At 40.5% G+C, this 27,516-nt stretch overlaps 1 protein-coding gene across 10 annotated transcripts in view; it reads left to right on the top strand.

The window, feature by feature from the left end:
• DENND4A (DENN domain containing 4A) overlaps positions 1-27,516 on the top strand; it is a 50,998-nt gene that overhangs the window by 10,577 nt on the left and 12,905 nt on the right. For all 10 annotated transcript variants that reach the window (XM_039361946.1, XM_039361937.1, XM_039361941.1 and 7 more), the window contains 18 exons: positions 1,046-1,115; positions 6,138-6,307; positions 7,984-8,210; positions 9,062-9,128; positions 10,066-10,124; positions 10,906-11,050; positions 12,982-13,157; positions 14,016-14,116; positions 14,703-14,921; positions 15,240-15,385; positions 19,022-19,155; positions 19,722-19,857; positions 20,089-20,295; positions 20,392-20,520; positions 24,553-24,697; positions 25,450-25,566; positions 25,705-25,857; positions 26,141-27,228. In XM_039361946.1, coding sequence (XP_039217880.1) covers positions 1,046-1,115; positions 6,138-6,307; positions 7,984-8,210; positions 9,062-9,128; positions 10,066-10,124; positions 10,906-11,050; positions 12,982-13,157; positions 14,016-14,116; positions 14,703-14,921; positions 15,240-15,385; positions 19,022-19,155; positions 19,722-19,857; positions 20,089-20,295; positions 20,392-20,520; positions 24,553-24,697; positions 25,450-25,566; positions 25,705-25,857; positions 26,141-27,228 — 3,489 coding nt within the window. The remainder of the gene's footprint in view (positions 1-1,045; positions 1,116-6,137; positions 6,308-7,983; positions 8,211-9,061; positions 9,129-10,065; positions 10,125-10,905; positions 11,051-12,981; positions 13,158-14,015; positions 14,117-14,702; positions 14,922-15,239; positions 15,386-19,021; positions 19,156-19,721; positions 19,858-20,088; positions 20,296-20,391; positions 20,521-24,552; positions 24,698-25,449; positions 25,567-25,704; positions 25,858-26,140; positions 27,229-27,516) is intronic.

Here is a 27,516-nt window from a genome sequence, read left to right as displayed (position 1 = left end):
TCACACTGATTTCTCCCCGTTTGCATTTAGCATCTGATACCGGTTTACTATCTGAGATTTTTTCATGAACATTGCCCTTATGGCTAATATTTCAAGTGCAAATATTAGTTTTTAAATGAGTGTTCAGCAATTACTAGCTTCAATGTGACTGAAGGTTTTCATCATCTTCTTTGTATTAACTATTAATGATTCACATAACAGTTCTGAAATTATGCACTGGTTTAAAGGCATGAATTAAACTATACTATTTTCTGATATTCTGAGTGGTAGAAAATCAAAATATCCTGTTTAAACAGTCAGTTGAATCCAAAGCATATAGGACCTCTTCGCATGTAAAAAAAATGGTAGCTAACAGTTTATTTTTGAAAATAAACATTTTCATAGAGAGTTGCTAGTCTTCCTATGCGTTAAATGGAAGGGTTCCTTATCTCCCTGTTCTTTAAGGCTGCTTCTAAATGATAAAATGTGGTTTAGGCCATTTCGTAGAAAAAAAGCACAGAGAAAATGTACATTTTATCATGCACATAATACATGAAAACATGTCTTTTACAACCCAAACATCTGTGTCCAAATTGCCTTTGTTGGCAGCCCTTTCTCTTTACTTCTGGTCTGTGCTGGAATTTAGATGTGTGGCAATGTTTAATGGGCTACGGTAAATGTTTTGTTTGCCCAGACATGTTGCTAGCAGCAGAAACAAATTAGTACTACATAGAAATCACCAAATTGTATGCCATTTTTGCTGAAAAGGAGTCCTAGAGCAAGTAATTGCAAGTTAAGAGAACTAAGCATTGCTCCAAAAGGTTTAAATCAGTATGAATCCAATAAAAAGAAAAAAGGTTGCCATCTCTTACCAATATGAAAAAATAAAGTTTTTCATATGATCTTTGAGCACTTCCATTAGTAATTAGAGAAGTTGGTTTAAAGAAGCAGCATTTTATTGAACACAGTGGTGTTATCAGATTGGTTTAAGTCTTTAGGATATGACATTTGGTTTCAACATTGCCTAGAAGGCTAACTTGCTCATTCCAATGTTATGTTTCCACAGTGGGGCTTAGCAGCCTACTTGTGTTACAAGAAATCTGTAGCAAAAACCAACACCATATCATACAAAGCAGGTAAGCAGTCCTAAACTCATTTCAAAAAACATTTACGGTCTGGGAATACATGTTATGGGTTTATGGATTACCCGTAGTAACCGTAGTAAAAGACACGTGAGCAGAAATTTTATTTTTATGTTTAGAATGTAGAACGTAGAATTACAGTTGGACAGGATCTTGAAGGTCTTCTAGTGCAACCCTCTTCTCAAGCAGAAGGCTGTTTATATTTCAGACAAACGACTGTTCTATCTCGTCTTGAAAACTTACAGTAATGGAGCACTGACAACTTCTGGTGCAGAGTAATTGTTCTCATCGTCAAGAAATTTCTCCTTAGTTCTAGGTTGGATCTACCATTAATGACCTTCCATGTTTTCTTCCTGTCCTACCCTCAGATACTTTGAAAAATAAGTCAACGTCCTCTTCTCTGTGACAGCCCCTCAAACATTGAAAGAGTGTTGTCACGTTACCCCTTCCCATGCTGACACAGGAATTCTGGGAGTTGAAGTCCATGAGTCATAAAAGAGCCAAGGTTACCTACCCCTGGACTAGTCTACTAGTTCCTCCATTGTTCATTGTATGATTTAGCCCCCAGATCCCTTATTATTTCCGTTGCTTTTCTCTGCAGTCTTTCTAGGATCTCAGCATCTTTTTTGTATTGTGGTGACCAGAAGTGTATGGAGTATTTCAACTGTCACCTTACGGGTTTATAGGTTTAGGCAGCCCCTAAGAGCTACTCTTCCCCCAGCATATGTACAAGGGAATTCTGATAATGATATTTCAGTGTCAAGTGAAATGACATTGAACAGACACTGACAAGAACAGGTAATTCTTGAGTTTAAAAAGCAAAAGAAAAGAAAACTTAATTGAGAAACTCTGGAGGCATACAAGTACAAACAACCTAGCACAGAAATAGGCCTATTTTTTTTTTTCCTATAGAGCCTGCCTGGACACGTCTGTTGAAATACTTCAGAGACTTAAGTGTAGTATGTAATCCACAGAGCAAAATGCCAAACTGAATTTTCTGACTGTGCTCCTGAGTTGAACTCACTGGAAAAGTTAGCAGCATCGTAAAAGTAGCCGTACTATATTATACAATCAGTATTTAAAATTGCTACCTGAACTTCGGACATAGAATTTGTAAATTCTCTTCTCAAAATATTTTGGATAGCAAAATAATGCAACTGCAGCTGCTCTGAGCACTACGAAGGGAAAATTGATTTACATGACACAGCTATATTACACGTATTCGGAGATAGGGCAGCATCCAAAATTCCATTGATTGCATTTTCCAAGGATTTTATTTAATTGCTATTTGGATTTATTCCATTGATATCCTTCCCCCCCCCCAAATTTGGTTCAGTCAATTATTTGAGGCAGTCAACTGCAATAAAAAGTAAGCAAAAATATATTTTAAAAGATATTTTTTTTTAAAAAAAGAATAGCATTGAAAAAGATATAGAAGATAAAATGATAGGGTTGGAAGGGAACTTGGTCGTGCAAGGTCGAATCTTAATCTAATCCATGGATCTCCAAACTTGTCAGTTTTTAAGTTTTGTGGACTTCAAGTCTTCAAGCTATGTTGGCTGAGGAATTCTGGGAGTTGAAGTCTAAAAGTGTGTAAGTTTTTTATGCCAGGTGTGATCTTCTAATGGGAAGTTTTCTGGGGAGAGTCTTCTGTAGAAGTAAAGCCAGGAAAAGGCTTTGAATGTGCTTGTCTTGCAGATCTGAATGTCCAGACAGATTCAGAAAGATTCCCTCAGATGGACTGGTTATAAGTCATTATTTTTCAGTGCCATTGTAACTTTGAACAGTCACGAAACGAAAAGTCGTATGTCGAAGACTACCTGTAGTTTCTACCTTTTTGAGGGGGCTCTTTGTCAGACTATTTTAATAGCATTTTTTCTCTTTTATTTTGAATTTCTAGTAATCTGATAGTTGCATAAACCACAGTCTTACAGCTGGGTGGCTCTGTTTGTTTGCCAAATAGATACGCATTTTACCACCCACATTTGTTATTAAGAGAATAATGATAGCTATGTAAAAAGATAATGCTAGTCAAAACAATAGAGATTAAGTCGCAGCCATGAAATGAATATGCAGGCATCCAAATATAAATCTCTTAAATTACTAAACCTGAATCAAATTCAACAACATCTTGAATAAAAACAAATTATTTTACACTCCTTTTCTCTTTGGATATATTACTAACAACTAAAGAAGTTACTCCTACAATTATTAATCAATTCATCAGTGAATAACCCAAATAAATGAATCTTATTTTATATCTGTTTGGTTCCAAAAGGGAAATTGGGCTTAATTATTATAACATAAGCAAGGATTTGAAAGCCTGCAGGAAACTTTGCACAGTTCTAGAATAAATGATTCAAAGATCAGCCTCTAAAGAGCTATATGTACATGACATCTACCATGGTCACAGTTGTGATGTCCGTGATAATTTTAAAAATGTTATTCCTTTTTTTAAAGAGTTAGTGTTTTTTTAAAAACCACTTTTGAGTGCCATGAATGTAGGCCAAACAAATTCCGAAACAAAAGAAATAAATAAATCAGAGGACATCAAAGAGATGGAAGAAACTCAGCTTGCCAGAAGGATAGTATTTGTCTTGACATGTTAAAAAAAAACATTTAGGAGTCCTAGATAATTACACTGAACATAAGCCAGCAGTATGATGCAGACACCAACAAAACTCATGCACTCTTAGGCTGCTTGACATAATGTCCAGTTAATGAGAAAGAACCATGAAGCATTATCCCCAGTTCATGAGAAATTATAGTTCCAATTGGATGATAGCAATAGCACTTAAACTTATATACCGCTCCATAGTGCTTTGGCTTGCAGTGTCAGCCTCTTGCTCCCCCAACAATCTGGGTCCTCATTTTACCAAGCTCAGAAGGATGGAAGACTGAGTCAACCTTGAGCTGGTCAGGATCAAACTCCTGGCAGTGGGCAGAGTCAGCCTGCAATACTGCAGTCTAGTCTCCGCGCCACCGTGGCTCATGATGCTCTGATTCTGATCTTAACCTGTAGAAGACCATCTAGAAACCGGAATGCAGCCAGTCAGAAAAATGAGTGTTTGAAACCAACACGAAGACTAGGAAACAGATTTGAATGGACCACAATCTGGATCGGGAAAGCCAAAGGGGAGACATTATAGCTGTCTTCATCCACTTGAAGTGATGACATGCAGAGCTGGAGCAGATTCATTTACCGCTTATTCTGAGGACAGGAAGAGACATAGTGGATAGCAGTGGCATTATTAACCGTAATAAACCAAACTCCCAGTTACAGCTTAGGAGGCGCATTGTCTTTGCTCAGATATTTAAGACTGGAGCAGAATGCCTGAGGAAGTGTTGAGACAAATGCAAGAATGTCATTTGCCAAGGATGCTGTAATTGCATCCTGCATCAGTGAATCAGGTGGCGTGCATATTTGTGTAATAAGGTAAATACAGCACATTTTGTTTTGCATGCTGAGTTCAGCTAAAGATCTGCTCTGGCGCTGAAGATTACATAATTTAAAAGACTGCCTTGAGAACTATGAATACAGATAATCCTCTACTTACAACAGTTCATTTAGTGACTGTTCAAAGTTACAGTGGCACCGAAAAAAAGTGACTTATGACCGTTTTTCACATGACCTTTGCAGCGTCCCTGCGGTCATGTGAAGAAAACTCGAATGCTTGGAAACTGATTCATATTTATGACGGTCGCGGTATCCTAGGGTCAAGTGAACAGCTTTTGCGACCTTCTGACAAGCCAAGTCAATGGGGAAGCCAGATTCACCTAGCAAAACGCATTTAACAAATGTCTCACTTACAACATAAATTTTGGACTCAGTTGTGGTTGTAACTATTTGTAGTGAATAAATAAGCAATGGGAGATTGAGCCATATTGAACTCTGAATTTTCCTCATTTGCTCTAGTTCAGGGGTTCTCAACCTTGGCAACTTTAAGACTTGTGAACTTCAACTCCCAGAATTCCTCAGCCAGAAGCTGGCTGAGGAATTCTGGGAGTTGAAGTTCACAAGTCTTAAAGTTGCCAAGGTTGAGAACCCCTGCTCTAGTTGAAGATATTTCCAAATGTCTCCACGGTGTTCGACTTAAAATATTTTAAACACAAATGAATATTTCTGGCACGGTAATTTAGAGTTAGATTACCTGTTGGATTTGAGCTTACTTGTTCAGTTTTTCACGAATTTCATTCTCATAGTGGTTTTATTTATGTTCAGAAGAAGCCAGGTTAAACTATAGCTAGTATGGAACAGGCAAGGTGTTATTTTGTAGTTGGTTCGCACATAGGAAGCTTGGTTAATTTTAAGGTTACTGTACTAATTAATCCTGCCACCTGATTTTGCACAATACACTGAAACACAAAGCAACAAACTGCCTGAAATTGCGCCACAATAAACTCATCCACAGAAGATAGAATCAGTGTTAAAAGTAATCAAATTCAGCTAAAGAAGAGTTAGTTGGATTGAGATGGGCAGCTTTAGAAAATGAATAAACAAAAGAAAAGAAATGGTAGGCAAATTCAGGCAAATGTTCAAATTGGCCTCTGATTTATTCGTTGGGGCTTAATTTTGAATCAGAATGAATTCAAACTATTACTATTTTCTACAGAGAAGTAGAAGGCGCGTGGTGGCTCACAAGGTTAGAACGCTGGGCTGATGATCATCCACCACGTTTGAGACTGGTTCTGTGGGATGGGGTGAGCTCCGGTTGCATGCTCCAGTTTCCGCTGACCCAGCAGTTCAAAAGTGGGCGACTGCAAATACCACTTTTGTGGGCAACTTCGCAGGGACGTGAAAGGAGCCCCCAACTGGGCATCCTCTGGGCAACAGTGATGTCACTGACAGATCCTTTCACCACGGAAGCACTTTGATGCTTCTGACACGGAAGTATGAGTACAGAGAAGTAGAGAAATTGAAAACTGTTTATTTCTGTGTGCATCATAGTTCATATATGTTTTAGTTTTTTCTTATGTACATAATCTTTGAGTGACAGAGAACATTGCTTCCTCTAGGTCTCATATGCAGATATCCAGAGAAAGACTACGATTCATTTCCTCTACCAGAGTCGGTTCCTCTCTTTTGCTTGCCAATGGGGGCAACTATTGAATGCTGGCCTTCCAATAGCAAATATCCCCTCCCAGTATTTTCTACGTTTGTGCTCACTGGAGCCTCAGCTGAAAAGGTACGATCAACTTGTCCTCAACTGTCATTTTGGTGTCTGTGAAGATTCTCAATCATCCAGGTCACGGTAGTCCCAAAGGTGCTTTTCAAAGAGGTAACTGACTTCCTTGTTTTTCTTTGAAGACGTTTCGCTTCTCATCCAAGAAGCTTCTTCAGTTCTGACTTGCCACTTGCATTCTTTTAGAGAGTAGTTGAGGCCACTTGGAGGTTTATCTGTGTCTTCAGGATCACCTGAGTTATTGAGAAGTCGGAGCTGTGCTTTTTGCAGGATGTTTTCTGCCCTCTGATTCTTCCCTGTTGAAGACAGACTCTGTCTGCATCTCAAACAAAAGCCAAGTGGTTCTTGCAGTCCGCAGTTTTTCTGGAAATCTGTTTTGGTGTTTGTTCTTTTGCTTTTTCTGAGTTTGGTCAGTTAGCAAGCTAGCCAAACAGCTGGAAGGCTTTTTTCTAAAGCAGGGGTTCCCAACCTGGGGGTGCGAGACAATATTCCCGAGGGTGCAAAAACTTGGGTTTAAAAGTTTCAAAATTATAGTGTATATATGCAAAAGGGGTGGAAGAATATATTGGAAGTGTTCTAGGGGTGCAGGGTATAGAAAAGGTTTGGGACCACTGTTCTAAAGTGACAATTTGTTCATTGTTGCCTTTGTTATGCAGCCATTCATTCTCTCCCCCCCCCATCTCTTTGCCGCATTCAGCGCATCTGTCCAGCCATCTATTTTCTCTGTCTCATACAAATACAGGTAGCCCACTAAACGGTTTGTTTAGTGACTGTTTGAAGTTACAATGGCACTGAAAAAAGTGATTTAACGACCATTTTTCACACTTAACAAAAGTTGCAGCATTCCCATGGTGACATGAGTCAGACTCTTGGTAACTGGCTCTTCTTTACGACGGTTGCAATGTCCTGAGATCATGTACCCCTTTTGCAACTTTCTGACAAGCAAAATCAAGGAGGAAGCTAGATTCACCTAATTGTGTTATTATATTTACAACTGCAGCAATTCATGTAACAACTGTGGCAAAAAAAAGGTCCTAAAATGGAGTAAAACTCACTTAACTGTCTTGCTTAAAAACAGAAATTTTGAGCTCGAGGACTACTTGTATATAGAAACATCCCTACACATTTTGAATTTGTCAATTTGTCAGAATCCCTGTTGTCAGAACAATTTGCTTCTTCAGTTTGGGTACCAGAGGATTGCTCTCTGCTCTCCATTTGAGCAGGGGCAATTTTACAAAATGTAGAATGAAATGTGATTATATATTTTGCTGATAGAATTGCTTCCCTCCCCCCCCCCCCCCGGAAACGAGAAGGTCCTATTTCCTCTCCTCCCCTCCCCCCCAAATTTCTTTCAGGTTAATTTTTGATGGAAGGGCGCTGGATTCTATCCAAAGTCCTGGATAATGGAAGAAGGGAAAGTCCTCTTATCAGTGACTCATTGGGATCCAAATTTAGCACACTATTGCTCCTTGAGAAATGATGCATTAGCCTGCTACTATATATAAAGCTAGCGCTTTAAGCGAGTACTTATTTTTCCAGGTTCCTCAAAGTATATTTGCGATGTGCATTACATTTCAGCATTGCCTATGGCAGAAATATTTGATGCTGTAGAGCTGAAGAAATCACTTGTGGTTGCAGGAGGCCCATGTCACTTCAATTAAATGTACTCTGACTTGCAGGTCTACGGTGCTGCTATTCAGTTCTATGAAACATACTCTGAAGAAAATCTGACCGAAAAACAGAAATCTCAGCTGGGATTCGTGGCCACACCCAGCTCCAAAACGGTTCAAACTAACAAGTGCATCTGCCTTCTGTCCCACTGGCCCTTCTTCGATGCCTTCAAGAAATTTCTCACTTTTCTTTACCGCTATTCAATATCTGGTCCCCACGTCCTTCCTATTGAGAAGTAAGTTGGAGGGGTAGTTTGTGCTCCACGCACCCTTAACCATCATTGTAGTACATAACTTGGATCACTTCAGTGAAAAGGGTGTTCGAGCCAGCCTACGTCCTTGGTAACTAGTGCAAGGCTGCCTGGCATCACCTCAAATCCCGTCCCCCCTCAAATTTGATGATTCTTTTCTTCCTTCCCTGGTTTGCAGTAATGCAAACGTGATAGCTTCGTCCAAAGTAGCAACTTTTTTTACTCTAGGAATAGCTTCCAGGGTTGCAGTTCCAGGGCTCAACAATGATATGATGAGCTCTCTATTGGGGATAGGTAAGGAAATAATTGGCTTTTTTGCTATTGCCTTTTAGAGTTTGGGGCCTAGCAGATGTTTAATGCATCCATTTTATATTTCAGTGCTGTTATAAAAAGCCAGCATCTAGAAGCACGATCTCTTTCAGCTGCGCATATTGATGAAATACATACTGGCCATAGCAGAGTCCTGTTTTCACATGATCATTGTTACTTTAATGTGTTTGTGCAAACCGCTAGGACAAAAATGCTTCAGATTACCGTTTATGGTTCATCAAAAGTACACTAGGGATGCTTGTTTCCCCAGCTCTGCATGCAACTGAGATCTACTAAAGTAGCCAGAGTCCAGCTTTCTGCCTGAATCTGAGGCCTAAATAAATCTTTGCTTAGTTTCAAATGGGTTTAGGATGCCCCTGCACCCCTCTGTAAAGCAGTAAACCAAGAATCTGAAGAATACTCTCTTAGCTTGTTGAATATGATCTCGTAAAAGTCTAGCATGCATTCTATAAACATATGCTGATTTATTTATTTTTCTTAATACAGAGTGATTATTCTCTCCTTAGGCATATTTCCCATTTTATGCACAAGGTTCCTTTTCCGTCTCCACAAAGACCAAGGATTTTAGTTCAGGTAAGTGTAAATTTATTCCATTCTGTTCATATGTTATTCAGATGAGTAGGTTCCACTAAAAAATAAAAGACATTGTAAAAATGTTATAGACTTGGAACTGCCAATTTGCTACTCGATGCTGGAAGTCATCAAGAAATTTGTGTGAGTCAGACTTTTTATGTTACAAGGCTGCTTGTTTGTCACATTACAGTATCTACTTTTTAAATATATCTAGGCCTGGGAGCAGTTGATAAATGAAAACAGTTGGCCTTTTCTAAATGTTATCATTATAAAACAAAACTAGAGTATCAGATACTAATTTTTAAAAAATCCTATTTCCTGAATCTGTCCACTGATAAATGTTTCTGGATCACCTTTTGTAAAACAAACCCCAGACACATTTGATATAGAATTCAATTTTATTTTCAAACTTTCTTGGGCCCTACCCAAAAATACATACTTTTTTTGCTATTTTAAATCATTTCACAATCCAATCTGATTGGTGGAGTTTTCCCCTTCATTAGATTTATGAAAATCAACTCAGTATTCTTAACGTTTAAAAGCTCTAGTGCATGTGATGTGGGAGATGAATTACAAAAAAGATATCTGGCAGTTTTTAAAATATTCAGCTTGCATCTTTTTCTGGTCACTTCCTTGGATTTTTTTGGGGAAAGGACATCTGTAATAAATTATTTAACCAGTTTGATAGAATGTGCAAGCAAATAGAACAGTGCTTCAAGTTGCTTGAGATTCTGGAATCAAACCATAATATCTATTTCACATGAATATATCTTTACACTTTTTTAACATTAGAGTTCTGCATATTTAACCATCATGTTTTTCAAGCCATAGCAGTAGTATTAATTCTGTGACAGGCAATATGTTTTCTATACAAACAAATTGCTTTATATTTAAATCTTCAGGTAACTATAAAAACCATGCTTTTATTGTTTTATAGCTATCACCCCATGATAATCTGATTCTTAGTCAGCCCATATCATCACCCCTACCGCTGAGGCAAGTAAAATATGTGTGTGTGTATATATATATTTGTGTGCTGTTATGTAAGGGATGAGCAAACCAACTTAGAAATTAGTGAAGAACACAACAATAAAAATATATAACTATATCAAGAAAGAAGGATTAGATTCCTCTCTAATTTTTAAAGGTTGCGATGAGGAAAACAAGACAGAAAAAGGTTCTCTATAAAATCATCCATTTTAAAGCAGGACCTTTATACTACAGTTTCAGTTGTACCTAGATTTCTCTTGCTTTTTTTTTAATAAATGTTATGAAAAACAGTATCCAGTTTGTGGTTTTTCTTTAGGTGAGCAAGTCAAGCACACTAAAAATGGGAATGGTGACTTTCCAGTCAAGCTGAAAGTCAGTCAAAGCTACATCAAAACTTGTTCTTGGTTTGTGAATCCTAATTTATTGAATGCAGGAAAGAAGGAAACTAGGTTCAGTGAGTGTGGCAAGAGTTCCATGTCTGGTTTGTTTGATCTCTAATGACTTGTTTGCAGTGAATTAAGTCCATTTCTAGCTGTACTGTATGCATATGTTAATTACAAACTTCACTCTACAACTTTATTTAAAAGCCAATGGAGCGCCAAATGGAAAACTGCTTTTTAATCTATTCTGTGCTGTGTAATTTTAGTGTTACTCAGATTAGTAATTGAATACTCTTATGCTGAGTCATTTGCTGCTGGGCTAACATTGGGGAGAAACGTAGTTCAGTTCGTGGAAGAAAGATGCCATTTGTAGTATTTATTCCTATTCCTTTTTCTTTGATTACTAGTGGAGGGAAGTTTTCTGCCCTTCTGCAGAATCTGGGACCTGAGAATGCTGTAAATCTCCTGGTTTTTGCAGTGACAGAACATAAAATCCTCATCCACTCTTTACGCCCTTCGGTCCTCACCAGCGTGACCGAAGCCCTGGTCTCTGTAAGTCGTGAGAATTTCTCAAACACGTATTTTCCAATTAAGATAAAAGAAAACACACACACATGCACACACCCCAACCAACTGGCTGTAAAATCTTTTTTAAAGCTCAGAGCCCTAAAAGTAATTCTTACAATTTATTACAGATAGTCCTCAACTTGCAACCATTTGTTCAGTGATCGTTTGAAGTTACAACGGCACTGAAAAAAGAGACTCATGACCAGTTTTCACACTTACGACTTGTTGCAGCCCCCCACGGTCGCATGATCAGAATTCAGGCACTTGGCCACTGATTCATATTTATGACGGTTGCAGCGCCCCAGGATCAAGTGATCACCTTGTGTGACCTTCTCTCTTTTTAAAAAATAAATATTTTATTAATTTTCTAATTTTACAATCATGAGTACTTAATAAACAACGGGTTGTCTGGGTCCATTGGTAATTCAGTGGTACATATTAACTTTCTCAGTCTAGTTCCAATACTACGTCATCCGGTGCTTCCTTGGCCCTCTCTTCTTCTGTTGATATGCATTTTTCCACACTGGGCAAAAACAATTCCTGTTCCTGTTAATACATATACAATTAAATATAGACATCTTCACATTTTTCTGGCTCAGGAATTCTGGGAGTTGAAGTCCACAAATCATAAAAGAGCCAAGGTTGCCTAGCCCTGGGCTAGACCTCCAAGGTTCTTTCCAACTCTTGTCATTTTGATGTTCTGACTCTGATGTTCTGATGGGCCTTTGCTCCCTTTTCTAGGGTCCATATCTGTTTGCAAAATTTTGGAGCTTGTGGTTTTTAGCGTGTTTAGCTCCATACCAGCTGCAGATCAAACTGAGAAGGAGGTTCCCACACTGGTAGGAAGGCCAGTTGTTCAAAGAAACGAAGTCAAAAATTCCACTGAGCTAGCAGAAGCCTCTCCTGGCCTCCACTTCATGCTGAGCGTCATGTTTTAAACATTTTGTTTGTTCTGCTTTCACCTCCTGAGGATGTTTGAACAGATGGCTGCAGAGCCATAGTATTCATCTAGTTCAGATCATTACCACAGTTCTTGTGCGAAGGTTCTCCATTTTGTACAAATTAACAGAGATAAATAAAGCATTATTTGTTGTTGGGAAAGGCAGGTATAAATATATCAATGAATAATCATGGATTATTATCATACTATTATTTCAAGTAGTTTATTGAAGAGAACGTCTCAATTGTATCTATCCATTAGCCTAATTAATATTTTAAAAGAAAGGAAGAGCTGTTTTCCATAGTGATGTACTAATATTGAAAGCAGAACGTGGTTTGTGAGTGTTCTCTTTCTTCAGAGCAGACAGCCTTCCTTTCGTCAAGAAGCATCTTTTTCCAGGTATAATAGGCTAGGCCAGGGTCCTCATAAAAGGTTGACCAGAATCAAACAGACAGAAACTTTATTTCGCTCACTGACCAATAAGTACAATTAATAAAACGAACAACGTAAAACTGTCTCCAAATAACAAGCATGTATAGATACCTTGAGATGTTTATACTCTGAGACCCTCTTTTTCTTCAGCAGAACATCCCAAAGGTACTTTCTCAAAAGGCAACCAGACTTTGCTTTTCTTTGAAGAGTTTTCACTTCTCATCTAAGAAGCTTCTTCAGTTCTGACATGGTCAGGTCAGAACTGAAGCAGCTTCTTTGATGAGAAGTGAAAACTCTTCAAAGAAAAACTAAGAATGTTCAGTTGCCTTTTGAAAAAGGACAACCATGACCTGGATGACTGAGAATCTCCATAGACATTCATTAGAACATGTTCTCTTGGGAACAGAGAGCTCTTTACTCAGGGTCTAAAACATCTCTTTGGATGTGTTGAAATTAGTTCAAGAGTTAGAGGTTGTCCACCTTGTTTTTCTTGAAGCACATCTGGCTATCTGCATTCAATATTTTTGTTCTTCTCTTTTGAAAGATGATATTTCCTTTCCACTGGCCTTGCCCGTACATTCCTCTCTGTCCCCTGGCCTTGGCTGATGTTCTGAGTGCACCGTGTCCATTCATCGTAGGAATTGATTCCAGATATTTTGATCTTTATGACCCTCCACCAGATGTTAGCTGTGTTGACCTAGATACAAATACCATTTCACAGTAAGTATTTGGAGAGCTTTGTTTGCTTGCTTTTTTGTTAGTAATTTAGGGGCCAGACTTTAAATTAATTTCCCTAGGTTTGCTAAATTATTAATCAGAGAAGGAAATTAAGGGTTATATTTGCACGTATGTTGCTTGTTTACTCAGCAGTAGAAAAAAATACAGTTGAATCTGTAAATTGATTCCACTAAAAATTATTGTTTTGAAGGTAAGCATTTAATCCTTGGATATTAGATCTCTCACAAAGGCAAATTGCATTTAGTAAGTAAAATTATTTAACACGTCCTTGTAATTCATTTCATGTTGTTGCAATAGCCTTGTAAAATAAACTAGCATTAGCTTTAAACTCGGAACAGAGATTAAGAGAATAATTGGCCCTTTACCTAATAATTTCCATGTTGAAGTAGAATCAGAGGATAAATGTTCATGTAAGGACTATTATCTGTTTGTTTTCTTTTATTGCCTTGCTTTACAGGAATAGTGCATTAGTGAATGACAAAGACATATTGGTTGCCTCAGCAATTTGTTTTTGCCAGTCCATGTACAACTAATCTTTTTAAACAATTAGCAGACAGTCTTTCATTATCCTTAGTACTTCGGAAAAGATTTATTACAACAAAAAGTTGAAATCCTTGTGGTGAAAGAATATTTCTTAAGATGAAATACAACTGGAAGACTGAGATCAGTTTTATGATTCTGTGATCCATTGAAACTCTGTTTGAAGATCCTCATTCCACTGATTTAGGTTCAACTGACAGTACTGAAGCAGAAATCACTTCCTGGAGTTCTGATGCTTTGATTTGACCAAATATTTGAGAAACACAATGAGTCCCTAATGAATTTCTCTTTGGATTCCAGGCCAGGAGATAAGCGAACCATTGCATGGAAGATCTTGCCAAAGAAACCTTGTAAGAAACTGATGAGCACTCTAAATCACTTGTATCAGCAGCTGGCAGCATGTAAGTGGAGGAGGGCCCAGAAGCGCTTCTATGTTGTGGTTGTGGTTCATTATGATAGTGAAACCCTTTTTAATGTCCAGGAGGAGCAGAGGGGAATTAGATTCAGGTTATACAGAGGAAAATTTTTGCTTTGGGGAAGTAGCATTGAGGGACCCAGCACCCCATTTGCACTTTGAAACCCTGGATGCGGTTAAAAAGAAATATCTTCTTTTATTTAAATCTTTAGAGCAGGGGTCTTCAAACTTGGCCCTTTTATGACTTGTGGACGTCAGCTCCCAGAATTCCTCAGCCAGACATGCTGGCTGAGGAATTCTGGGAGTTGAAGTCCACAAGTCATAAAAGGGCCAAGTTTGAAGACCCCTGCCTTAGAGCAGTGTTTCTCAATCTTGTCAACTTTAAGATGAGTGGACTTCAACCCCTAGAATTCTGGGAGTTGAAGTCCACAAGTCATAAAAGGGCCAGGTTTGAAGACCCCAGGCCATAGGGTCTCCTGCTGGAGCAGGTGGCTGGACTAGAAGACCTCCAAGGTCTGTTGTTCTATAGATACTCATATTTTGGCATTTCTACTTTGCTTTTTTATCCACAGTGCAGCAAAGACCACGAGACGATGCTTTAATGGAGCTGGCTATGAATGACTACGATTTTCATTCAGGCTCGAAGCTGCATCTGTTAGATGTAGAAATTCAAGAGGCGTTTCTCACTTTTATGGCTTCAATCCTAAAAGGTTACAGGTCCTATCTGAGGCCTATTACGCAAGCCCCTTCAGAGACGGCAACCGATGCGAGCTCCCTCTTTGAATTGCAAGGTAAATCACAGCCTGTTATATTTGTTGGCTAAAGATATGGAGCAATCCATCCATTGTCTGTCTGTCTGTCTGTCTATCTATCTATCTATCTCAAATTTATATGGCCACCCATCTTGCAAAAATGTGACTGGATGGCTGAATAATACACACAGGCAGAAAAAGACACAAAGACACACAGATCAAAATATACGTGGCTTAGTGAGCGTATACATTAATTGGTTGTGTCTAATTTCCTTTCTTCCTTTTTTCGTAGAATATTTGCTCCTTGTTTTTCTGCTAGTAGGATTTACAGTATAACATCTTTTTTCAATCTTCCAGGATTCTTAAAAAGCCGTGATCGTTCACATCAAAAGTTTTATACAATGATGACCAAGACGCAGATGTTCATTCGCTTCATTGAAGAATGCTCTTTTGTTAGTGATAAAGATACAAGCCTTGCCTTTTTTGATGACTGTGTAAATAAAGTAAGTCTGCTTGGGCATCCCACAACATCTGACTATACTTGTGCCAAAGATTTTTGGCCACTTGCTAAAATATAGGGGGACTCCCACCTCTAACTGGCTACAGTTGCCTAAATGTCTCACGAGAAAAACATACCGGTTAAAGAAAGAATAATTTGATTTACACCCCTTCTTCTTCTGTTCTTTAATTGGTTTGAAAGGTATGACTGTTTTCTTGTTTTCACTGAGGAGGAGATGTTGTCCAAACTAGTTTCTAGAGCAGTGTTTCTCAACCTTGACCATTTTAAGGCATGTGGACTTCAACTCCCAGAATTCCACAGCCAGCATTGCTGGCTGTGGAATTCTGGGAGTTGAAGTCCACATGCCTTAAAATGGTCAAGGTTGAGAAACACTGTTCTAGAGGGTTCTTGATCAGTTTCCTTTCAATCTCCCCCACTTCAGAGAATTACTTGGCTGGTCTGAGGGAGGACATTCCTCATCTTACCCAATTTGGGATGTCTGCTGGGGCAGAGGTCCCCAGCCTTTTGGGCACCAGGGACCGCTTCCATGGGGAGAGGTTTTTCCACGGACTGGAAAGTGTGTGGTTTTGTGTGCTGCCTGCATCCCACGGATGGGGCTTTGCTTGTTTGTGCGGACCGGTTGCTGGCATGCTATGGCCCCGTACCGGTCCACGGACTGGGGGTTGGGACCCCTGTGCTAGGGATATGGGGAGATATTACCCAAACATCTTGAGGATATCAGGCTGAGGAAGGTTGCCTTGAAGCAGGATGCAAGAGAATGGAAAACTAGAAGATTGAGGTGGGTAATAGAAAGAAAAGAACCAAACAAATCAACCACTCCAAAAAGCAATTCCATGGAAGCTGCTAAGATCCAATGGTTTCAAAGTATTAACTTTAAAATATTATTTTATTTAGCGTACGGCTTTTTTAAAGTATAAATTGATAGGATAAAGTATATTCCTAAAGTACAAACTCTCTGAGAGGGAGAAAAAGTGTCTGCTCATTCCTTTTTCATATGGATTGTGTGTGTATTATCACAATCGCTCTCCGTTTGGTAGACACAAGAAGCTTATGTTTTTCTCCTTTTCCCTCTAGGAAAAGAATGACAGAATAGATCTGGCTAGAGTCCCTCAAGCATAACCTAAGAATAGAAAGTGACTGGGGATTAGTTGTTGTTTGTTGCATACAAAGTGAGCTTGTCTTAGAAAAAAAGCTTTGGAAATCATCCTTCAAAGATTGCATTAGCCTAGCAAATGAGTCACAAAGCACAACTCTGCTGCCAGGATCACAGCTTATTAGAGGTGTTCTCTTCAACTGTCTTTATGGAAAGCGAGATTCTTTTTCACCTGTCACCACCATAGAGCAATCAATCAGAATAGAGCTGGAAGGGACCTTGGAGGTCTTCTAGTCCAACCCCCTGCTCAAGCAAAAGACCTTATACTATTTCAGAGAAGTGGCTGTCCAGTCTCTTCTTAAAAACCTCCAGTGATGAAGCACCTACTACTTCTGAAGGCAAGGTTAATTTCCTCACTGTTAGGAAGTCTCTCCTTAATTCCAGGTTGCTTCTCTCCTTGATTAGTTTCCATCCATTGTTTCTTGTCCTGCCCTCTGGTGCTTTGGGAAATAAGTTGACCCCCTCTTCTTTGCGGCAGCCCCTCACATACTGGAATATTGCTATCATGTCCCCCCTAATCTTTCTTTACTCTAGACTAGCCAAACCCAGTTCCTGCAGCCGTTCTTCATATGTTTTTGTCTCAAGGCCTTTAATCATTTTAGTTGCTCTTCTCTGCATTTTTTCCAAAGTCTCAACATCTTTTTTTGTAACGTGGGGACCAAAACTGGATCATGCGGCTTGCTGTGTCTAGTGATGTTACCTAGATCCCTTCATTTGAGGAGAGTTATCTTTTGGATAAAGAACTTCAGCAAACAGTGTGTGGAACCAAACAGCCACTTCCTGCTCAGGATGACCAAGGATCCTCTTTATTTACCACCTCTCTGCTCCAAGAATAGATTAACTTCATGATAAATCATAGAAACCTACTTTTGGATGGGATGATCTGTTCTAGACCACTGAGGTCAGCACCTTCTTCAGTTTAGAGTCCAGGTCTTCTTTAATTCTCCGTCAAGGATATTGTTCTAACAACTTCTATTCCTGGTTGGGAAGGTTAACCAACTTCAAAACAATTCACTTTTTCTTTGGCACCTTCTATTTTATTATTTTGGCTTCCCATTTTCCTTTGGTGTGTGATCTTGACCCAAGCACTATTCTCATTCAAATATTAATAGTTTGGGGGGGCTTTTGGTTGATGTGGTATTTCCACTAGGCATTGAAAAAGAAAAAAGAAATAGAATAATGAACTCTGAGGTGTCGTAGCTTCCAGTGTAGCTTGCATTTATAATGGGTTTGTATAATGAGGTTTATTATCAGCACCATTTTGCTTCAGACAGATTTTATAATCTGTCCAAGTAATTAATACGTTCGTGGCTTGCTCTCAGTCTCAAAAACGTGTCCTTGAAATGCTACACTGCGCTGTGCTGTGGAAGTCTTTTGAAGACTAACATTTGTTTTTGCAAGAATCCCCTTGGGCTAACTGCTGAAAATATGAAAACTACTTATCAGGCACCTGAGAGGAATGAACATAGCAACTATGAAAATTAAGCACATTTCCTGCATGCTATAGAAAGAGGGCCAGCTCCCCCAGGTACCATTTTATTGATGACAGCTCTTCAGCTGGCAGGAAAACATGCTTTCTATTGAGACTCAGTGACATGGGGAAAAAAATGCCTTTAAGAAAGCAGCACACAGAATTGCTTGTATAATGTTGTTAAACACAGCTAAGCAAGCTTGTTGATTTAAATGAATATCTAAATCCAAATAATAATGAGCCGAGGTGGCGCAGCAGTTAGGGTGCAGTACTGCAGGCCACTTTAGCTGACTGTGTTCAGCAGGTCAGCGGTTCAAATCTCGCTGGCTCAAGGTTGACTCAGCCTTCCATCCTTCCGAGGTAGGTAAAATGAGGACCCAGATTGTTGGGGGCAATGTAAATATATATATATACATTGCTTACTGGTGTACACCGCTTAGAAAGTGCTTGCACTTAAAGCGGTATATAAGTCTCATAAATAAATAAATAAATAAATAAATAAATAAATAAATAAATAAATAAATAATAATAGTAACTTCACGTTGTCTCTGCAAAGAGGCTGAACAATTGCAAAAATGTTTGCAGGAGAATTCCAGGCATGGAAACATTACATGAAAGCCTGTGTTTTCCTCAAATGTGGAGCTTTGAAGGATTCTGAGAATTGCAAGTCCAAACACCTTGAAGGTTGCCAAGGTTAAGACAGACTGCATGAAAGCAACCTCTTCACAGAGCATCTATTTTTTGAAAGAAACGTGTTGAAAACAACCCGATGGAGTCAGTCAGAAAAGAATGCAAGCAAGGGGATTTTCCTGTTTCGATGAGATCGGTAGAATTAGAAATAATACCAACAAATCAACACAAAGTAGTTTTTAATAGAGGTTTTTAACGTTATCCCTTAATCCGCGTCCTGGCAACTGTTTGCAAAAGCTCACTGAAGGAAGGGTTGCTAACTTCTTGGCAAGAAATGTATGATCATTTTTATCCATTTTGGACAGGTGGATATAGACAAGACAGGTGACACGCGACTTATAGAACTTGATGAGTCCCACAAGAGTGAACACACCGTCTTCATAACACCCCCAGAGATTCCTCATCTGCCCAATGGAGAAGAGCTTCCATATCAATACAGGTAATCCTGGGCACATTTTCAAGCCATCCGGTGAAATATTTCTTGCCTTCCGGTATCTGTCAGTGACTTTCTGTGTCATGCTAATTTGGGTCGGTAGAAACTTTGTCTCACCAGAAACGATTCACAATGGTTGTAAGTATGAAAAGCAGCCATAAGTCCCTTTTTTAAGTGCCACTGTAACTTGGGAAGGTTACTAAGAAAATGGTTGTAAGTCAAGGGCTACCTGTATTTGGTGCTATAATTCTACCTGGGCGGGAATTGAAAATCACCAATTTCAAGGCTTGATTCTCCATGACAGAACCATCTCTGGGCTAGATTAGCACAACATATGAATGAAATATACATTTTAGAAATAAGTACATCAGTAAAAAAATGTGACAATTAAGTAGCAGCCCTTCTCAGCACCTTTGTGGTCTCCTCTACAAGAGATGAAATAAAATGCGGTCCACTCAGGAAAGAAGCATTTTAGACATGCTCCGGATGTTCTACCTTAATGGCAAAGTACGAAGGAGCCTTCAGGGGCATGTTGAGTACAAGTAAATAAAAGCCTGTCTTATTCTTTTCAGCTACAATGGATTTCCGGTACTAAAGCAAAATTTATTTGAACAGCCAGCGGGACTTCTGACAATGCAAAACAGCAAATTGTCTTCGAAAGCCAGCAGCCCAAACAGTCCTTTGCCAGTGTTCAGGAGAACAAAACAGGTAACTTATACACTTACCAACTTACCAAGTGCAGCAATTCACTTAACAAATCTGGCAGGAAAGGTCGTAAAATGGGGAAAACTCACTTAACAACTGTCTTGTTCAGCAGTGGAAACTTTGGCCTCAACTGTGGTCGTAAGTCGAGATCCACCCATCGTTGAAGGAGCTTTGGTGCATGTTCTCCAAGGCCTACCATGCCTGAAGCCTTTTCCTTCCCGCCTCTCTCTACAGGAAATCAAGTCTGCGCACAAGATGGCCAAGAGATATTCCTCCATCCCCCAGATGTGGTCCAGGTGTTTACTGCGCCATTGCTACGGCCTGTGGTTCATCTGCCTGCCTGCTTATGTCCGCGTTTGCCATTCCAAAGTCAGGGCCCTAAGGACGGCCTACGATGTGTTGCGCAAGATGCACATGAAAAAGATCGAGCCACCTGATGAGGTAAAGAGGCGGGTTTTCTGGCAGGTGAGGCCAATGTCAGGTGTGTAAACGTTCTGAGAGTGAAAAAGTAACCACCATCTCTTTTGTTTTGGTCAGGTATGTTATCGGGTGTTGATGCAGCTGTGCGGGCAATACAGTCAGCCCGTCTTAGCCGTAAAAATCCTTTTTGAGATGAAGAAGGCTGGCATCGATCCTAACGCTATTACCTATGGTTATTATAATAAGGTAAATTGGATCTTTGAGACCAAATGAGATGGAAGTACTAGCTCACTCCTCTGACTTTGATTAGCACTTGTTTTCCAAGCCAATTCAGCATCCTTTCCATACTCTGTACAAGCTTATCCGTGTTTATTTATATATCATATTTAAAAAAAACTTCCATTTCCCTTATGCAGCAACTCTGGGTGTTGTACAAATAGACATAAGACATAAAAGCTGCATATAAATATTATAATAAAAAGCAATTGTATTTATTTATGAAATTTATTAGCTGCTCATCTAGGCACAGGGTAACTCTGGACAGCTTACAATATTGAAAATATAAAACTATACAAAGCCTATAGACCACAGGTCGGCAACCTGCGGCTCCGGAGCCGCATGCGGCTCTTTGAGCCTTCCCCTGTGGCTCCCAGCCTCCTCTGCCTTTGCAGAGAGAGACAGAGACAGAGAGAGGCAATTGCGCTTCCCTGCTTCTCTCTCTCTCTCTCTCTGTGTTTGTGTGTGTGTCTGTGTAAAAGAGAGTGCACTCACAGTCTTCTCCGAGGAGCTGAAAAGCTTACTGGGCGGAGCTCCCCCCTTTGCTGCATCTCTACAGGAAGCAGGAAGGGCAGGAGAGAGCTAGCTAGCCTAGCTAGGCTGACTCAGGAATTCTGGGAGTTGAAGTCCATGAGTCATAAAAGAGACGAGGTTGCTTACCCCTGAGCTTGTTGGACAACAGCTTGAAGCTTGCCAGGTGAGCAGCAGATAGGAGAGGGGGGGGAGAAAGAGAGAGAAAGAGAGAGGGAGGGAGAGAGAGAGAGAGAGAGAGAGAGAGGAAAGAGAGAGAGAAAGAAGGAGAGCAGGGGAAGAGGAGTGGCAGACCAAGGGCAGATAGAGGGAGGGAGAGAGAGAGACAGAGAGAGACCCTTTTGACATCTAAAATGAAGATAACACTGCATATATCCTTTTTTACCTTTATTATGAGTGTGTGTGTTTGTGTGTGTGTGTGTTTGTGTATGTGTATGTATGTATACATACATATACATATATACACACACATACATACACACACACAAACACACACACACACAAACACACACACACCCATAATAAAGGTAAAAAAGGATATATGCAGTGTTATCTTCATTTTAGATATCAAAATGGTTTTGTGGCTCCCAGTGTTTTGTTTTTGGTGGGAAACGGGTCCAAGTGGCTCTTTAAGTGTTTTGGGTTGCCTACCCCTGCCCTAACCCTAAGTGGAATTTTCGTCCAATGGGATTTTCCCATGTATTTTACCAGGAAACATAGATAGGGCATCCTAGAAAGGTCAGTGCTCTCCTAACCATACCCAAGCACTCCGAGTTTGTTGGCGATGTCCATTTTGCTCTAGGAGTTCAAGGTGATGTAACCCTAACCCTAAGTGGAATTTTCCTCCAATGGGATTTTCCCATCTATTTTACCAAGAAACATAGATAAGGCAGCCTAGAAAAGTCAGTGCCCTCCTAACCATACCCAAGCACTCCGAGTTTGTTGCCGATGTCCATTTTGCTCTAGGAGTTCAAGGTGACGTAACCCTAACCCTAAGTGGAATTTTCCTCCAATGGGATTTTCCCATCTATTTTACCAAGAAACATAGATAAGGCAGCCTAGAAAAGTCAGTGCCCTCCTAACCATACCCAAGCACTCCGAGTTTGTTGGCGATGTCCATTTTGCTCTAGGAGTTCATGGTGACGTAACCCTAACCCTAAGTGGAATTTTCCTCCAATGGGATTTTCCCATGTATTTTACCAGGAAACATAGATAGGGCAGCCTAGAAAGGTCAGTGCCCTCCTAACCATACCCAAGCACTCTGTGTTCGTTGGCGATGTCCATTTTGCTCTAGGAGTTCATGGTGACGTAACCCTAACCCTAAGTGGAATTTTCCTCCAATGGGATTTTCCCATGTATTTTACCAGGAAACATAGAGAGGGCAGCCTAGAAAGGTCAGTGCTCTCTTAACCATACCCAAGCACTCTGAGTTCGTTGGCGATGTCCATTTTGCTCTAGGAGTTCATGGTGACGTAACCCTAACCCTAAGTGGAATTTTCCTCCAATGGGATTTTCCCATGTATTTTACCAGGAAACATAGATAGGGCATCCTAGAAAAGTCAGTGCCCTCCTAACCATACCGAAGCACTCCGAGTTCGTTGGCAATGTCCATTTTGCTCTAGGAGTTCATGGTGACGTAACCCTAACCCTAAGTGGAATTTTCCTCCAATGGGATTTTCTATGTATTTTACCAGGAAACATAGAGAGGGCAGCCTAGAAAGGTCAGTGCTCTCTTAACCATACCCAAGCACTCCGAGTTCGTTGGCGATGTCCATTTTGCTCTAGGAGTTCATGGTGATGTAACCCTAAGCCTAATTGGAATTTTCCTCCAATGGGATTTTCCCATGTATTTTACCAGGAAACATAGATAAGGCAGCCTAGAAAAGTCAGTGCCCTCCTAACCATACCGAAGCACTCCGAGTTCGTTGGCGATGTCCATTTTGCTCTAGGAGTTCATGGTGACGTAACCCTAACCCTAAGTGGAATTTTCCTCCAATGGGATTTTCCCATGTATTTTACCAGGAAACATAGAGAGGGCAGCCTAGAAAGGTCAGTGCCCTCCTAACCATACCCAAGCACTCTGAGTTCGTTGGCGATGTCCATTTTGCTCTAGGAGTTCATGGTGACGTAACCCTAACCCTAAGTGGAATTTTCCTCCAATGGGATTTTCCCATGTATTTTACCAGGAAACATAGATAGGGCATCCTAGAAAAGTCAGTGCCCTCCTAACCATACCGAAGCACTCCGAGTTCGTTGGCAATGTCCATTTTGCTCTAGGAGTTCATGGTGACGTAACCCTAACCCTAAGTGGAATTTTCCTCCAATGGGATTTTCTATGTATTTTACCAGGAAACATAGATAGGGTAGCCTAGAAAAGTCAGTGCCCTCTTAACCATACCCAAGTACTCCGGGTTTATTGGCGATGTCCATTTTGCTCTAGGAGTTCATGGTGACGTAACCCTAACCCACAGGTCGGCCACCTGCGGCTCCGGAGCCGCATGCGGCTCTTTGAGCCTTCCCCTGTGGCTCCCAGCCTCCTCTGCCTTTGCAGAGAGAGACAGAGACAGAGAGAGGCAATTGCGCTTCCCTGCTTCTCTCTCTCTCTCTCTCTCTCTCTGTGTTTGTGTGTGTGTCTGTGTAAAAGAGAGTGCACTCACAGTGTTCTCCGAGGAGCTGAAAAGCTTACTGGGCGGAGCTCCCCCCTTTGCTGCATCTCTACAGGAAGCAGGAAGGGCAGGAGAGAGCTAGCTAGCCTAGCTAGGCTGACTCAGGAATTCTGGGAGTTGAAGTCCATGAGTCATAAAAGAGACGAGGTTGCTTACCCCTGAGCTTGTTGGACAACAGCTTGAAGCTTGCCAGGTGAGCAGCAGATAGGAGGGGGGGGGGAGAAAGAGAGAGAAAGAGAGAGAGGGAGGGAGAGAGAGAGAGAGAGAGAGGAAAGAGAGAGAAAGAAGGAGAGCAGGGGAAGAGGAGTGGCAGACCAAGGGCAGATAGAGAGGGAGGGAGAGAGAGAGACAGAGAGAGACCCTTTTGACATCTAAAATGAAGATAACACTGCATATATCCTTTTTTACCTTTATTATGGGTGTGGGTGTGTTTGTGTGTTTGTGTGCGTGTGTGTTTGTCCAAGTGGCTCTTTAAGTGTTTTGGGTTGCCTACCCCTGCTATAGACCATATAAATAAAATACAATAAAAATTCAAATATTCAACCCTAAATTGGGGAGAGGGGAATCTATTATTAATCTATCCACAACCTCCATTGTGAAGCCCCCCATATTGAATTAAATTAAAAACAAGAACTCGTGGACTTCAGCTCCCAGAATTCCTCAGCCAGCTTGCCTGGCTGAGGAATTCTGGGAGTTGAAGTCCAGAAGCCATAAAAGGGCCAAGTTTGAAGACCTCTGACCTAAAGGTATGCTTTGCCACGATCCTCAGAAATGCATGATTAACATCCATTTGATGTTGTTACAGGCTGTTTTGGAAAGCAGTTGGCCATCGAGCAATCGAAGTGGCTACTTTCTGTGGACCAAGATAAGAAATGTCATTTTAGGAATAACTCAGTTTAAAAGAGCTCTAAGGAAGCAGCCTGCAAATGGAATCCACAAAACTCTATCTGGTAAATCGTTCGTGTGTGTTTCCTGTTTTGTAATTCAAGGAATGTTTGTACTTTACACTGCTAGAATTGCAAGAAATGTTTTCATGTCTCAGTGAGGATGCTTCTGAGCCTAAGTAAATAAATAACTTACTAGCACAATGACCATGCTTAAAAAAAAAAAAAGAACTGATCGCAGCACTGTAGATTTCTCATATACTCAAACACATATTAACCCAGTTTAATGCTGATGATCTTGTTCCAAGATCAAGGATGATCGCCCTAGAATGACGGTGCTGCCAACAGGGATGACTCTACAAGGAATAATTTTATGAGCTTTACTTAATTAATTTCATCTTGACTTAATCTAAATTCTATGGAAATCAAGTAGCTATTTGCCCCGGTTCCATTTAGAGTAGGGGTAGGCAACCTTGACTCTTTTATGACTTGTGGACTTCAACTCCCAGAATTCCTGAGCCAACTGGCTCAGGCACTCTGGGAGTTGAAGTCCACGAATCATAAAAGAGCTAAGGTTGCCTACACCTGATTTAGAGGCTTAAATGAGGTCTTCAATCTGAAAAAAAGGAGCATGATCCTGATTTAGAGAGCCATGCTTTTATTAAGTATCAGCTATGGAAGTTTTTTCTCCATACAATTACTGAAAATAAAACAAGCCATATACAACGTTATCCCCTTATTTGGGGATATCTATTGCACTTTTTAGGATACGTTTTACCCTGCTTTTTAAATTCATTTTATTTGTTTTATTTTAATAGGGGAACATTCTGATCTCTTATATAAGTTATCTAAAGAAGCAGTTAAGCAAGGAAAAACAAACATCCAGAACAGTATCGACCAGAGAGATGAGAAAAAAGAGAGTGACTCAAGTTCCTGTATGTATCAAATGCAGTGCAATTGAACTTGATTTTTTCCCCCCATATTCATGCTTGATTTGTTTTAATTCCAACCATGGTTGATTAAGAGTAAGTTTAACTTTTGATCAGTTCTTATCCATTTTTATGTGCATATAGTGTCCGAAATTGAGAGTGGAAAGGGAAGCGGTGATTGCCTCCCAGCGTTAAATTATCAAAATTCCAATTGTGTCACGCTCGGTTCAAGGATTGTTCGCGTTAATGATACAACTGGCAAAATATCAGATGCCACAGGAGATGGATGCCACATAGGTAAGCTGATGTGGCTGAGAGTTCTTTCTAAGCATGGGTAAAATTTATGGATATTTGATTTACTTTACATTCCCCTTGCACATGGTTGTTCACAAGTGGCCAGATTTTCCTGAAAACGTGTGGTAAATTGAATAGAAAAATAAGGCTTCCAGCCTTTGCATTTAAAAATAACTGTAGCAAAACCCTGTGAGCATATTAAGGGGATTCTGTGAGTCTGCCGGTGTTTTAGTAAATTAATGTAATATCCTTGGAGTTTGTCCATGCGTTTTTTCTTTCTTTCCAGATACCTCTGCGGGATTGCTCTTTTCTTGTTTTGACAATATCAATAAAACAGGAGTCACTAAAGCTGAAAAGCTGAGAAACAAGCATTTAAATGCAGCTGAAACCGAACACAAACAGATGGTTTGGCGAAACAGGAAATTGAGTGGAGATGCTCTAATGGAGCTTATGAAGAATCAGATTAATCAGGAGGCCAGACCCGAAGAAATTGTGGAAAAGCTGGGCGTGGATGCAAAAATCCTTTCTAAGATGTTTGAGAAAAGAATGAGGCCAAAGACTCTCAACCTCCAACCAGCTTCTTTGGGAGCCGGTCGGAAGATCAATCTGGAAAAAGAATCTAGTGATGAAGACATAGCCTACGAGAACGGCCTTGTGCTTAAGACAGAGTCTCCGGTTATATTTGATTTGGAAGATCTGGATAATGAACCTGTCCCGGTGAAACCTGCAAAGCTGATGCATAAAAAGCCCAAGAAGGTTCAGCAGGCTATCAGTTTTCCGCTGAAGCCCATTGAGAAGGTTAACATTGAAACCGGCTTTGATCCACTCTCCTTGTTGGCAGCTGAAACGGGGCAAGGGAAGGAAGACGAGGAGGAGGAGGAGGAGGAGAAGAGGGTCTCCACCCCGTCAGCCAGGCGCGATTTAGCGGAAGAAATCGAGATGTACATGAATAATATGAGTAGTCCTTTAACAAGCCGGACCCCCAGCATCGATTTGCAAAAGGCCTACAGCGACAAGAATCCCAACAGAAAGAGTCCAACCTTAGGCCAGCTGTGCCGAAGATCTAGCCTCCCTCCAAACTCACCCAGGTCCATAACGCTCCCCAAATCCAAGAGCTACCAGGTCAAAAATGAAAGAGGGAGGGACCGGCTTTGGTCCTCTCCCGTGTTCTCTCCGAACAATTTGTCAAGGGGGCAATCTCAAGACATGGCTGATGCAGTAGCACTCGCCTCTCCAACCTCCTTCAACCTGGACACGCTCCTGACCCCAACCTTCGATGTTCTGAAGAGCAGCATGTTTTCTGCAGGAAAAGGGGTGGCGGAGAAGGCCAGCAAGTGGTATTCAAAGTTCGCCACCTACGCGGCAGCATCGAAGGTAAGGCTTTCAAATGGTTGTCGTGAAAATACACAGTTCAGCAGAAATTCCGTCGTGGCTGCTTGTCCTTCACCACCCCTGGACGGCTCAGGGTTGAACACTTCTTCAGCTTCATCGGAGTTGCCTTTAAAGGCTGTGAAAGTCCCAGGTGATGTTTATACTCCTCTGCATTGGCTAGAATCACGAGGCCTACAAGATTAGTACTGGTAGAAGAGAATGTCTGTAACTCAGGGCTGAACTGTGTGGTCCTTGGGGCTCTCTGAGCTTGGTTGTTTTCTTGCAGACATT

This window comes from Crotalus tigris, unplaced genomic scaffold, assembly GCF_016545835.1.
Source record: "Crotalus tigris isolate CLP2741 ecotype Arizona unplaced genomic scaffold, ASM1654583v1 scf7180000019364.2947544272:3078424, whole genome shotgun sequence".
In the NCBI taxonomy this organism is placed as follows: Eukaryota; Metazoa; Chordata; class Lepidosauria; order Squamata; family Viperidae; genus Crotalus; species Crotalus tigris.
Note: the sequence above shows the minus strand (reverse complement) of the source record. Positions and strands in the feature narration are given on the sequence as shown.